At 49.3% G+C, this 14,161-nt stretch overlaps 1 protein-coding gene across 6 annotated transcripts in view; it reads left to right on the top strand.

Moving 5' to 3' along the window:
• Positions 1-11,045, top strand: part of PLXNB1 (plexin B1) — a 77,199-nt gene extending 66,154 nt beyond the window's left edge. For 5 of the 6 annotated variants that reach the window (XM_064724534.1, XM_064724531.1, XM_064724535.1 and 2 more), the window contains exons 27-38: positions 311-377; positions 926-1,072; positions 1,545-1,722; positions 2,528-2,631; positions 3,289-3,373; positions 4,092-4,258; positions 4,612-4,772; positions 5,037-5,184; positions 5,904-5,968; positions 6,050-6,125; positions 6,445-6,519; positions 7,066-11,045. In XM_064724534.1, coding sequence (XP_064580604.1) covers positions 311-377; positions 926-1,072; positions 1,545-1,722; positions 2,528-2,631; positions 3,289-3,373; positions 4,092-4,258; positions 4,612-4,772; positions 5,037-5,184; positions 5,904-5,968; positions 6,050-6,125; positions 6,445-6,519; positions 7,066-7,170 — 1,378 coding nt within the window. In that variant the 3' untranslated portion in view covers positions 7,171-11,045. Of the gene's footprint in view, positions 1-310; positions 378-925; positions 1,073-1,544; positions 1,723-2,527; positions 2,632-3,288; positions 3,374-4,091; positions 4,259-4,611; positions 4,773-5,036; positions 5,185-5,903; positions 5,973-6,049; positions 6,126-6,444; positions 6,520-7,065 lie in introns of those variants that run through there. The other variant, XM_064724536.1, reaches the window with a different exon arrangement.
• Positions 11,046-14,161: the final 3,116 nt, after the last annotated feature.

Here is a 14,161-nt window from a genome sequence, read left to right as displayed (position 1 = left end):
GTCTCCTATGTGGTCCATCCTTCTGATCTGAGCACACTTCCCTTGTTTGAGACCAATCAGAGGCCTGCCACTGTTCCCTGCTTCTTGTCTCTCCAGTTCTGTAATTTGGTGCCTCCTTCAGGCTGACAAGTGCTTCCAATAAGCAGAGATGTAAAAAGCATTAACTGTGCTGGTCTTGAAAGGCTTTTTTTCCTCTCCGTTCTATCATGACTCAGAGTGCCCTTCTTCCAAAACAAGTCATCTTTACCTTCAGATCTCCCCCCCCCGTTCTGCACCACATTTCTGTGACCAACCTGATGCTCTTTTTCAGGACAGAAACAGTGGTAGAGAAGCTGTTGACCAACTGGATGTCCATCTGCCTGTACGCCTTTGTGAGGGTGAGCTCTTTGTCCCATTGTAATGCAGAGGGGCCAAAAGAGGGGAGACAGGCACAGCTTTGCTTTGTGCCTCACTAGCTGAAATAGTGCCAGGGTCACCTTGTATTTCAGGGTGAAGGATAAGGGCTGCTCACTGGGAATGGGGATTCTTAAGTCAACATCAATACCACTTGTTTCCAGAATGTGTCACCAGGTCATGGAGGCCTCAGTGTAGCTCCTTTATCTTGAAATGCACAGGACAGAGGCTGGTCTGTGTGTGGGAGGACAGATGCTGGTCTAATTCCTTTTCTAGAGGGCTGGGGAGGCAGCAAGGATTCTCTCAGATTAGTGACACAGAGGCAGAACAATGCCTTGGTGATGTGCATCTCTCTGGTAGCTGGACAGTGCACTTTTTCTGTGCATGGAGCAGGAGCTGTTGGCACAGGCTCTGTCTTTGCCTGCTGTGGCTCAGCTGCTGTATCCTCAGTCCTGCTTGATATCCATGTTTCCATGCCTGAGGCACTGCTGGGAGGAGCAAGCTGAATTTCTCTCCTTCCTTTCCATGCCAGGATTCTGTTGGGGAGCCCCTTTACATGCTGTTTCGAGGAATCAAACACCAGGTGGACAAAGGGCCAGTTGACTGGGTGACAGGGAAAGCCAAATATACCCTGAATGACAACCGCCTTCTGAGAGAGGACCTGGAGTACCGCACTCTGGTAAGTGCCAGATCTTCTGTCCTCTTGTACACCAGGGCTGGATGTCTCTGCTCCCATAACCAAAGCACAAGTGCAGCACATCCTGCCACTGTCTCCTAGGAGCCAGGTTTGTTCCAGCAGCACAAGTTCGTAGATGATGAAGAGCTCTGCTAAATCAGGCACTTTTGCCCCAGGCTGATGGGAGCCTTCACCACACTCATCTGGTGTCCGTGCTGTGCTGTGTCTAGAAATAAGGGAGTGACGTTGCTGATGGCACCTCGGAGCTCCTGCCCAATGCTCTTGAGCCGGCTTCCAGCTCTTGACACAAGGCTAAGAACACAAGACTGAGGTGTTTAACATCTGTGATGTTTTATCTTCTGAATCTCCCAGTGAAAGGACTAGCTGTTAACTTGCCTGAATGCCAGCCATCAAAGGTGTAAATGTGTCAGATGTAATCTTATCAGCTGAGTAGCTGTGACCTTTTCTTTCCCAGACCTTAAATGCTTTGACACAAGCAGGAGTTGGTGCAGGAGGGGCAGAAGAATCTCAAGGGATTTCAGCGAAAGTACTGGACTGTGACACCATAACGCAGGTGAAGGAGAAAATCCTAGATCAGATCTATAAAGGGACGCCATACTGTCACCGGCCAGACCCAGACACCCTGGACCTCGGTGAGCAGAGCTCTTGGGTGACAAAACTCAGTGAGGAAGTGAAGGAATGGTGGTTCAGTGTCTGTGCACAGCACCCTGGCATGTGTGACATTTGTCGTTCTGTGCTGAGTGTGCAGAATCACTGACCACCCTGGCTGAGCACAACAGGGAGGAGGCTGTAACAGAAAGAGGTAGGGGTGGGAAAAAAGCAATTGGGGTCACCCTCTTTCACTTCATGGTGTTCTTTGCCCGACTCAGACCACAGCAATGGCTTGGTCCAAGGGATATGGAAAAAGTGTGGGAGGGGAGGAGGATTTGAGTGCAGTGCAAAGATGCTGTGGGCATAGGCTGGCACTTCCTGGCAGCCTCTTAATAATATATGTCAGGGAGGATTTTGTCCATGGTAGCTAATGAATGATAGAACTTATATTGGGAGAGAAAACACTCAGTTTGCGATCTTCTCAATTCTGTTGATTTAGGGATGAGAAGGTACCGAGTAAATAGTAGCTGATAAGAACTATGGGTGCCTGTTTGTGGTTTGAGCCACCTCCTTGGAGAGTCACAATCTGACAGAATTTGTAGGAACACGACAGGTGGAACATGGGAGGCCATGAGGCCACCTGTCCCTGTGCTCAGAGGGGTCTGTCCTGGGACTGCAGGACTCAGCATCATGACAGACACTTGCTCAGGTTATGTTGTCTGTGAAATAGCACAGGTAAAAGCTGACAAGGACCAAAAGGTGTTTAATGAGGTCAGCCAGGTTGACGCAGATGATGGCTCGAATGAGCAGTTAATCCTTTCCTTTTCTGTGTTTCAATGGCTGTAGAGTGGAGATCAGGGCTGGCAGGTCATCTGATACTGTCCGATGAGGATGTGACATCTGTTGTTCAAGGAACTTGGAAACGTCTGAACACTCTTCAGCATTACAAGGTCAGAACTCAGTCTGCCATTGCCTTATCTCTCCTCTCATCCTTGTACACACTGTCAGGCTCTGTTTGTAGCTCTGGCTCCTGGTGAACCACTGTCAGAACGTTGGACCTTTCTTGCAGAGCATATTCAAATTAAGTCAGTACTGTGGCTGCAGCCTGACTTGCTCAAACACAACCCTGTCCTTACCCCATACCTGAGATGTGGGCATGTGTAGGGCTTGGGAGGATAGGCACAAGTTCATACTGCAGTGAAGGTGATGTGCTGGATCTGTTCCTGTTCCAGGCCAGATCAGTCAGGAGGTGATGACACACTGAGCTGCCAAGTACCTTCTAACAATGGAAAGAGGGATTTTTTTAATTACCTTGCACCAGTGTGTTGTATCTTGCAGTATGTTAGTACCTTGCTGCAACATGTTCTAGATCTGAATGACCTCAATCCCTGAGTATTATCTTCGTTGTACTTTGAACATTTGTTCTTTAATTGGTACAGACAAGATTTTCTCACCCTCAGGAAAGACAGTGATGGTGCCTCCAAATCCCTATTTCTGTCCCTATTTCTAGTGATGGTACAGCCTGTTATGCTCTACAAGCACTTGCATGTTATGCTGATGAGAAACCTGCCATTTGCTTTGAATATTGTTGTTTTCCTTGTGTGCAGGTGCCTGATGGAGCAACAGTAGCACTCGTCCCACGCCTGACCAAGCACATCCACAGGGAAAATCAGGATTACATACCAGGAGAAAGTGAGTTTGATGACTTGTTCTCATAAAATTACTTCAGAGCACTTGCCAGTTAGTCTCTTGCTCTAGCCCCAGCTTTATGCTGATGTAGAAGGCTGACACATGCCTTGGATCCTCATAGGATTGTCAGGAAATGTGAAAGTTTGGTCAGGTGAGGTCAGAGAAAAGCAAAAGTGTGAGAGCAAAGGAAGGCTGGACTGGGTGTGAAAATGCAGAACAAGCACAGCTGTCTGACTCTCTAGGGCTGACCACAGTCTGCAACTTGCAGAAATCTTTGTGCCTTCACGTGCTGAGCATGGCCTGAGAGGGATGATGGGATGTCAGGCAGTTTCCTTACAGCCTGGCAGAGTGGACAACTCCATGGATACTCCTGTGGCATGAGGGATAGTAACTAGAGGCTGCAGCTTAAGAGTTTGAAATTGGATATGGAACAAAACTTCTTCAGCAAAAGGGTGGTTCAACCGTGAAACAAACCACTGGGGTGGTGGGGGATCTCTGTGTGAGGAAGTTTCCAAGACCTTGAAGTTTTTGGGTGAACAAAGGCAACCTGCTGTATAGTTGGCAATGTTTGTACTCTGCAGAAAGCTGGATAGAGGCCTCCAGAGATTCCTTCCCATCTGTGTTTCTGTCATACTGGGAAATCTTGCTTTCTTGGGCCTCACCTGGCCAAGGTCTACTGTGAGAGAGCCAACACTCATCTGTAAACAATTGCTTGGTTTAGAAACACCAATGCTGGAGGATGCAGATGAAGGTGGGATCAAACTTTGGCACCTGGTAAAACCAACAGAAGAGCCAGAGCTTCCCAAGCATCGGCGTGGGAGCCTAAGGGATCGGGAGCGGGCCAAGGCAATCCCAGAGATCTATCTGACACGTCTGCTCTCAATGAAGGTGAGAAGGAGCACAGATTGTGTTGTGCTTGGGATCTTGCCTTCCTTCATATCCCCCAGCAGATTGCTGGGGTGTGTTTGAAGATGAAGCAATACCCTTTACCTGCAGAGGCTTTGGGAACATTTGAGTCTCCTCTACATTTTGCTTTGTTCACAAGGTTCTCCCTGACTTCTGTTCCACACACCACAGGGCCTCCTTTCTCCTTTGTTGCTGCTCCCTTCAGTGGGGGTGGAGTGCCCTTGGATGGATGAGGGGCTGTCACTGAGAAGAGGAGGGTGACCTCTCATCTTTGAGGCCTAGGCTCTCTATTCTCCTCTGCCTGTGCTGACCCTGTCCTGCTTGATTTTCCACAGGGCACTCTGCAGAAGTTTGTGGATGACTTGTTCCAGGTGATCCTCAGTACCAACCGCCCTGTTCCTCTGGCAGTCAAGTACTTCTTTGACCTGTTAGATGAGCAGGCCATGCACTATGGCATTGCAGACCCTGAGACCATCCATATCTGGAAGACAAACAGGTAGGGTGTTCCTGAGGGCCCTGGAGGAGGCACTGCTGACTTGCTTCGAGCTTGCAAAGTGACAGCCACCTCTGCCTACTGAGGAGGAGCAAAATTCAAGTGCAGGGCAGCAGACCATAGGGTGAAGAGTTGGTTTTGCTGGGAGAGCGAAGCAGAGAGATGCAATAACATGTAGAATAGAGATGCAGTAACATGTAGAATATCTTTCAGCACTGTAGCTGCCACCTCTGCTGATGCCCTTTTGCACTTCTGTCCTCTCTACAGCCTCCCCCTGCGGTTCTGGATCAACATCATCAAGAACCCCCAGTTTGTTTTTGATGTTCAGACATCGGATAACGTGGATGCTGTGCTGCTGGTCATTGCACAGACCTTCATGGACTCCTGCACCATAGCTGACCATAAGTTAGGGCGGGTGAGTACAGAGGAGAAAGGACCATGGCTGGCACAGAGAGTTGAGTGCTGCCTTAGGAAGGCAAAAATGTTTACATAGCACCATGGGGACAGCAGGCCAGGCTCCCCCTGGCTCCCATGTGCAGCTGGAGAGGAATGGGGACTCTTGGGAAGAGAGGAGGGAGGATCAGATTTTGTTTAGCAACAAGAAATTGTTGAGGAATGCTCTTTATTTACAGTTTGCAGTTATTTGGGGGACAGAGCTGAATTCAGTTGGCTGTGGCAGACAGTGGGAGTCACAGGATGTAACTTGGGACATTCACATTAGCCATTAAAAAGGCTTTCCACCATCACTAAGGAAAGGATTTCCACCATCACCCTGTGCTGAGGGTGGAACAGTCCTGCACAGGTCACCACAGATGGGATGGGGGGGTCTCTGGAGCACATCAGGCATCAGCTGTGCTAAAGCCATAGCAAGTGGGATCTCATACTGGTGATCACCCAGCTCCAGGGGGAAGGCTGGACTAGGGATCCCGGGGTGCCTTCATCAGCTCATCTCAAGGTACCTCAGACTGCATTACTGGAAGAGAGCCTGTTATTTGAAGTGCCTCTCCATGCAGAGGACAAAAAATTCCTGATCCTGAACAAATGGCAGAAAATAGAAGTGTGTTACCTGCTGAGGTTAGTCCACAGCACAATAAAGGAGCTTTTCATAACCCATTCTGGTTTTGGATGTTCAAGGACTCTCCAATCAATAAGCTGCTTTATGCCCGGGACATTCCTCGCTACAAGCAGATGGTGGAAAGGTAAGTGATGGGTGTGAGGAGCTGTGGTTCCTGCAGGGAGGAGGGGGGACCATGCACTAATTCCTGTGTGCCCCTGTCCAGGTACTACGCAGACATTCGTCAGACCATCTCTGCCAGTGACCAGGAGATGAACTCTGCCCTGGCTGAGCTGTCACGGGTAAATAAAAACATTTCAGAAGTTACCTGGCCCCTCACCTGTGCATCCAGGAGAGAGTTATTAATGCAGACATGGGATATTCCAGCTGAGTGTGCAGTTCTGCTCAGACACACTGACTGTGCCTAGTGGCTGCCCTGCACCACAGGGAGGGTGAGGGTCTGCCCACCAAGCACTGGAGAAAAGAAGGGGTAGTCAAGGATTCAGGGCAAGAAATGCAAGAATTCCTGTTGCTTTCTTAATGAGTTGTGAGGACACAGAATTTGACAGGACAATTGTTAGGTGTCTCACAGTTTTGTCTAATTTCTTCTCTTATAAACAGAATTACTCAGGTGACCTCAATTCCCTGGTGGCTCTACATGAATTGTACAAATACATCAATAAGTACTATGACCAGGTGAGTGTGTGTTTCCAGCAGGTATGAATATACCTTTGTTCTTCCACCACCCAAACAAAAAAACTAAAAAAAATTAACAATTAAGAGCAGCCAGACTATTCCAACAGTGTATTGTTTCATTGGCATGCATAACTCATGTCATGAGTTTGTTTTATTCTTATCAAAGAGCAAGGGAGGAGATCAGCAAAAAGAACTTATCTCTAACTTGGAGCCTCTTGGGATTTCATGTGTGCTTCTTTATTTTTACTTCAATATCCAAATATTCTACTTAAAGAAGAAATGCAGTTAGTTCAGGTTAATTTACTAAAGACTTAATTTTCAGGTGAGAAGTTTAGCATTTTTTTGTTTTGCCGTGTGAAGTCTGTAAGTTAGTACAATGAATCTAGAATACTTCTTTTGTGGTTAATTTGAGATTAATTACTGCATACCCACTCTAGACTAGAGCATGCTGAATTGCAGCTTGAGGTTCTCCATAATGCATGGTGTTCAGCTGGTTGGGTGTTGTGTGCTGGAGAAAGACTGCCAGTGAGCTCTGTATGGTTGCAGATCATTACTGCCTTGGAAGAAGACCCAACGGCACAGAAGATGCAGCTTGGATATAGACTGCAACAGATTGCAGCAGCTGTGGAGAATAAAGTCACAGATTTGTGACAGGCACAGACAGACTGCTCTCCCCTGGCTGAATGGGGACAGTGCTCATCCCAGTTGATAAACAGGGTGTCCTGCTGCCATTGGAACCAGACTCTCCAAGGAACCTGCGGGTGACGTGAGCAAGGGGATGGCCAAGGCAGTACAAAGTACAAGCGTCCTTGCATCTCAGAGAATATTTTTTTACAGTTTGTTTTTTCTTTTTAAAAGCAAAATGAAACAAAAAACAAGGACAAACTCTGGTTTTTCCCTGGCAGACTGCTGAGGGACCACACAGGTCCTTCCTACAGATGTGAATGTGCCAAGTTTGCAAACCATGTTATTGAAGAGCCAGGTGACAACATCGAGCACTGTCTGTGGAGTCTTCAGCCTTGCATGGATGCCCTTTCCAGTGCTGGAACACTCCCTGCTGCAACCACTCACTTCCTTGGGGATCAGGAAGCTTTTCCTGGGTTGATTGCTGTGCTAACCTCCGTTTCCAGCTAGCAAGCACTCCTGAGAAACTCCTTGCAGCAATGTCCCTGCTGGTCCCAGATGTTGGATGTGGAAAGGAGAATGTCCAGTGGTGAAGGGCTCTTGTTCCCCAGTGCCCTGGTCTCTGACAGCTCGTGTGTGGCACCTGCTTGGCTGGAATGTGCTCACCAGCATGGGTGTTTGCCACAGGGCCCACTGTAAATGAACAGCACCCCTTACCCTTTCCCTCAGGACAATTGCAGTGTCTGAGAGTCGCTACCTGGCTCACTTCGGTCTCCACTGACTCAGCTCGGATCTGTCTTCCTGGTTCCTTGTGGTCAGAGGTTGCCCTGCTCTTTGGAAAAGCACAACAAATGCCTTGTGCCACTCCCCCTTCCTCCAGTGTCCAGCTGTTCTGCTGCTCTGAACTGGACTTGTAAATACCCTCAAAGTTAATGTATTTAAATGCTAAAGGAGAATGTTTAACTTTGTGGCTTTGAGACAAAGCTTTTCTTGGAGAAGTATCTCTGTGCACTTCTACTGACAAACGTCTGTCAGCACTGGAGCAGTTTTCTCCACTGCTTTGTCTGCAGGGATAACTTGTAGGTGTCTCCGTTGTCGTACCAGCAGCTCGCCTTTCCCCATGGCTCAGCCCCAGGCTCTCTTTGTGCTCTTCTCTTAGGCTTGCCTTACACCTAACTCTCAGCTCCACTGCTCAAACTCTCCTCTTGTGGCACACAGAAGGGTTATTCGGTGAGCTGTGAACTCAAAGGAGCTGTCAAGCACAACCATGATGTTCCCAAGGAGGGTTGGGTGTCCTGCAAAAAGGAATGATTTGTGCATGGAGGAGAGGGCTGGAGCAGGCACAAGCACAGTTAGCTGGCAGCTGTCACTGGGCAGCTCCTCACTGCTCCCTCCTGAGTTCCTCCACTTTGTGAACAGTCCTCTGCCCTTCTAGGAGCTAATTTATAAGGATGATTTACTTGTTCTCTCTCCTGCTCACCCCACCCCTGCCCCCCCAGCTGCTAATTCCACACTGATGTCCTGTGTGCCTGGGGCAGGTCCAGGTCTGACTCCTCTGCCACTACTCTGAAGTGGTGATTGTGTGGGCCAGGAGGGAGCAGAGCTAGAACAGAGCAGGATCACATCCCTACCTCTCTTTACATTGCAAATAGCAGTAATTCCAGGCGTGCTGCATCAGCCCTGTGGCTTTGTGTGAGGTCTGTGCAGTTGCAGAATTGTTCTTGGAGCAGGCTAATGCTGGCCTCTGTTCCTCTTCTGTGAGCCTCTCTCAGCAGTATAGCAGTGTTCCCAGGCACATGGTGTGCCCAGAGTATGAGCATCCCTGTGCAACCTTCTGCTCCTATCCTGCTGTACAGAGCAGCAGGGTGGCTGGCTGGCTGCTGCCAGACAAAGATGGGGTTGCAGAGTTTGCCTCTTTGCCCAGGTGAGGACCAGTTAGGATCTCACTCCTGCCTGATCATCCATTTCCACAAAAGTCATGGGAACTTAGCATCTCTGAAACCTTTGTCTTGACTAAATCTGATTGAATTGGTCACCCCAAAAAGCTGAGGAAAGGACTGCTGGATGGGAAAAAGCCAATACAATGCATGTTAGTAAAGCCCATTCCTTTAGGGACTGCAGGAGATTCCTTGGTTTGAGGCAGGTGCAGGTATAGTGGTGGAGTAGCATTGTCCCTGTGTGTGTTGGTGGATGGACTTTCTGCCCTAGGAAACAAGGCCTGGTTTGTGGCCTCTCCAACTTGCTCAGTGTCTGCCAGGCACCACAGAATCTCTGCTGGATTTCTGGCTCTACAGACTGTCAGTGTCTGCCCCTATTTTTGCAGAATTATCTCTGCACTTTCCCAGAACAGAGTGGCTTGAGGCTTAATTCTCATTCCACCTCCCACTGGTATCCACCTTCTCCTTGCTTCTGTGTTCCTGGATGTTGGAAATCATCTCCTTTCTCCAAGTGTATCTGTGAAAGTCTGCTTTTATTAGATTGATAATCAAGACTTAAAAATAGAGCTCAACATAGGTGATTGACTTACTGAACATGTTCAGCTTGTCCTTGCATGGCTGGGCAGGACACACTGCCCAGTGCAGGTGCAGTGAGGGTGGACAGCTGGTAGTGCCCATCTCCTCCCATCCATCTGTCCTTGGTGTTGTAGATACAGCATCCTGCTCCCTGAGGACACACACTGAAGGCCCTCACTGGGATCAGCTTGGGTGTTTAGGCATGGCCCCTCTTATCTCCGTCCGTGCCCCTCTCCTGTGGCAAAATCCATTTCTGTGGCAGGGTTCTGTTGCATTTAAATTTGCACAAAACAGGTTTTATTATGAAATTCCCTATTGCAGGGAGAAACTTATTTATTTATTCCTCCTGATCCTTCCAAGTTTTTTCCAGTCTCTGCCCGATTCCACAACCAACCAGACATTCCTTGGCAAGGACAGAGAATCCTGTCTGGATGTTCCTGTTTGCTCACAGGTAGCAAGTTCAGTGGGCACCAGCAGAGAGAGCCCTGCTACCGCAGCCTGCTGTGGGACACAGGGATGTCACTGCTCCACTGGGACTCCCAGGTCCTCGATGTTCCCCGTGGCAGGCACCCGGCTTTATTTAGTGCTGTGGTCAGAGGGAGGGACTTGCTTTTGCCGTGGTCTGGGTGAAAGGCTGAGAACTGATCAGTGTTAAGATAAATCTCCGTTCGTGTATTTGAATGTCTCTCCCTTTGGCTCGATGAAGCACAGCTGGTGCCCACGTGATGTAGATGTGAGAGCTCCTCCTTTCATCTGTCTGGTGGCAAATTTAGGCTGTACCTGAAAGCTTTTTTATTTTGGTAGAAATGATGGCTGATTTTTTTAAATGAAAATAGAGGGTTCTTGGATGCTGCTGCTTTGGTGGAATGCCATATTTTTCAGGGTGTGCCCTGGTTGCAGCAAGATGCTTTTTTTTGTTGTTGTTGTATTTTTTTTTCTCCTTTTTTTTTTTTTTTTTTTAATGTGTGCCTTTCTTGTGGGGATGGTTATTTTGGTTTCCAGAACACCCAGGGCATTTGCTCTTGTAGTCTTTTTCCTAGTCTGTGTCGTGGTGACTCTGCTCTGTCCCAGCCTTGTGACTTGGTGTCTGTCTGTCTGTTATGGTATGGCCTGACCTGCATTTATGCCCTGCCACACCTTAGGTTCTGCTCAGAGCACCCAAGGTACTGTCTTTCTCAAGTTTGAATTAATAATTAATATAAAAAGCTTGGAAAAAAAATCTGAATTTTGTTACATAGTGTAATAACTGTTTGTAGATACTGTTCTGAGATGTAGGAATCTATTGGTGATATAAGAGGTTTTGTCTGTAAATAATCAGTTTAGAGTCAAAATGATTTTAATAAAGAGAATTCTTACACAATAATTCAATAAATTTTAATATACAACCTCTGTGTCGTGCTGGTATTGCATGATGATGCAATTGCAAATTACACAGAATGTATTTGCCTCTTTTTCTTCCTAAGTGGAAACTGTACTCTGAAGCACCAGGACCTGGAAGCTGTGTGAGGAGTGAGGCTTTTCCCTCCTCCCTAGGCTGTGTTTCTTCAAGATAACCTTGTGCCTCCTTCCACCTGCATCCCTCTGCAGTTTCCAGAGCTCAAATACCATCTCTGCCCAGGGGAGCAGGCAGCCTCGCTCCACAGACAGTTTGGGCTGGCCCTGGGGCCGCATGGTGCCCTGGCTGTGGTCTCTCACTGTGGGTAAGCATTGCTGAACCTTCACTGTTGTCACTGTTGGTCACCAGCATGAGACAGAAACCGGTGCCCCTAATTTACCAGCACAACTTAATTCTTAAATGAATTTCACAGTTCTTCCCAGACAGCAATCTGGCTCCTGGCCCATCTGTCCTCTTTTCTTCCCTCCCCTTCCTTTACTAGCAGAGTTTTGTACAGTCTGCTTCTCCCCCTCTTTTAGTCCCTGCTCTCTGTACTCCGTGTGTCCTTGTTGCCCTTTTAGGGGTCACAAGCCACTTGTCCCCTGCCCGCTGCCCCACAGGCCTCAGTGCCCGGCCTGGCGCAGCCTCTGCCCCCTCCCTCGGTATTTTTAGTGCAGGGAAGGCAGGTGAGAGCAGAGGGGCACAGGCAGGGGGAGAACCACTCTGGGAGGCCCTGGCCTGGGTTTGGCAGCCTGGAGCTGCAGCAGAGCTACTGCAGGCAGGGTTAACCCTTTGCTGCAGGGCTGGGGCCTGCTCTCAGCAGCCTCAGGCAGGAAACCCGAGCTGTGCGAGCCCAGGGCCCCCGTGAGGGGGAGGAGGCCAGGCCGTGCCCAGCTCCGGTGTGAGCCTGCAGCTTGTGGCAGTGGGGGAAAAAAATGTGATTCTTACTGTGTGTGGCCTTTTCCTCCCCTGTGTTGGGTGGTGCTGGGATGGTCGTGTGCCCCCAGGGCTGTGGGGAGGATGCTGCTGTGTTTGCTCTCCAAGAGACAGGAACAGGGGAAGCAGGGGCTCTGTGGCCACCAGCACCATGCTGTGATGGTGTTGGACTGTGTGCAGGCACTGCTGGAGAGGCTGAGGTTCCTCAGGCCTGGCAGTGTGGCACGGGGGCTGGTCTGGGGAGCAGGGATGGCTCTGCCAGGCAGAAGATGGTGCTGCAGAGCACGTCCTGCTGACACACTGCTGGGAGCAGGGGGCAGAGTCAGGCAGCCCCACGGTTTCTGGGTCTGGAGAAGGCACAGCAGAGGGGGAGGATTTCTCTGTTTCCATCTCGGTAGAGCTGTGAATTTCCCGCTATAAATAGTTGCTGTGGAGACTGTGAATCTCCTGCAGGCTGACAGGCCTGCTGCCAGGGAGGCAGGGAGAGGCCAGCAGTAAAGTGAATCCACCGCAGCTGTCTGAGGTCCCCTGCTCTCCCAAAGCCAAGGTTGTTCCCAGAAGTGGTGCTGTGATCTGATACCCTGCCCCGCTCCTCACCACGTCCATCCAGTGATGCAGAAGTTTGGTGGCCTCAAGGCCATCCCTCCTGGGGCAGTGCAGACTAAAATCAGAGCAGGACCAGCCGGTATCTCACTTTGGGGAGCTCCAGAGTGAGCCAGATGACAAAGGGAATGGCGTGTCCTACCCGTGAGCTGCTGCAGGGTGAGTCTGTGCTGGGCCCTGGGGCTCAGAGCCCTGCTGGGGCTGCTTGGGTGCTGCATGCTGTGACTTGCAGGGGTGCTGTGTTCAGCCAGGGCTTGTAGCTCTGTGGTGGTGCAGGAGCTGAAAGTGTGTATTGCCCTGGTGAGTTCTGCCACTCCAAAGGTCCAGGTGTCATAAGGCATGACTGGTATTGGGCAGGTCTGTACACTGTTCCATGCAGGTTGGGTGGAGGAATCCAGGCCAGATGTGAAGCATCATTCCTTGTCCATGGCTCTCACAAGCCAGGCAGCAGCAGTTCTTGGGCTGAAGTTCTCTGAGCTAGTCCAGGCCTGCAGCAATTCAGTGGGTCCTGCACAAAACAGTTGGAATGACAAAAGCAAAATAAGTTGTATTTAATGTGAAAGTGTCGAGAAATGAAGGATTAAAAGCACCAATTGTCCTTTATCACAAAGCTTAGAAAAGTGCATTTCACTTTCCTGTACCAAGTTGCATAGCAACACTCTTCATCTTTTGCCAGTGCTTCCATCCAGAGAGGGTGGATGGAGGTAAATCTTGCATGCCTGAGGACACACTTGGCTTGCCTCTGCAGCAACAGGGCCACCAGGGCCTGAACTGCCCAAAAGCTCCATCCACCCTAGGGCTGAGTCTTGCACTTTGGGTCTGCCTCTGGGTCCTATTTTCTGACTGAAGTCTCCTGTCACCAGAATACTCCACCAAGGGAAGAAGCTGTTGAACTCCCATCTCCACATACCCATGAGTTTTCCTTTGGCAGGTGAATGGTAAGCTGCATGATTAAAGCTTGCTTGCTCTCAGCTCAGGCCCTGCTGTCCTCTTGATGTGAGTGAAGAAGGCCCAGGCAGATGCTGGTGGTGCAGGAGTGTGTGAGGATACTGATCAGCTTAGTCTGTGCACAAATAAGGAAAATTTTTACTTCAGTTCTGTTTCATAGAGATGTCAGGGAGCATTTACTGTAAAGAGTGGCCTGACATGCAGCATCCAGGGGGTTTATACCCAGAGACTGATTCTGAGCAGCATAAATGCAAGGGTAAGAGGTGTAGAAATATGAGGAGGGGGAGGCATTTTGAGCTCCTTTCAGACTTCTGTGCAGGCATGGGTAAACAGAGTAACCCAGAGCTTGCTGGGTGCCAAAGGCAGGCTGTGCCTCTGGCTGCTGTGCTGGGAGAGGAACATCAGCACATGGAAAGAAACTTCAATGTTTTGAAAAGTCAAAACATTGAGTCAAAACAGGTGCTCTGTCTCAGCAGCTGGAAGATGTTACAGCTCCAGAACAACTCCCTGCCACCAGCACTGCCAGCCCTCTATAACTATTTCTGAAAATCTCCTGGTTCAGATGAGTTCTTAGCTTTAGTGACCTGACTTGGAGGATTTAAAGTTCAATATTTCTACCTGTGCTAATGCTCTGTGGGCATTA

The sequence above is a fragment of the Zonotrichia leucophrys genome, chromosome 12, assembly GCF_028769735.1.
Source record: "Zonotrichia leucophrys gambelii isolate GWCS_2022_RI chromosome 12, RI_Zleu_2.0, whole genome shotgun sequence".
NCBI lineage: Eukaryota > Metazoa > Chordata > Aves > Passeriformes > Passerellidae > Zonotrichia > Zonotrichia leucophrys.
The sequence above is the reverse complement of the archived record's forward strand: the minus strand, read 5'-3'. Positions and strand labels throughout refer to the sequence as shown.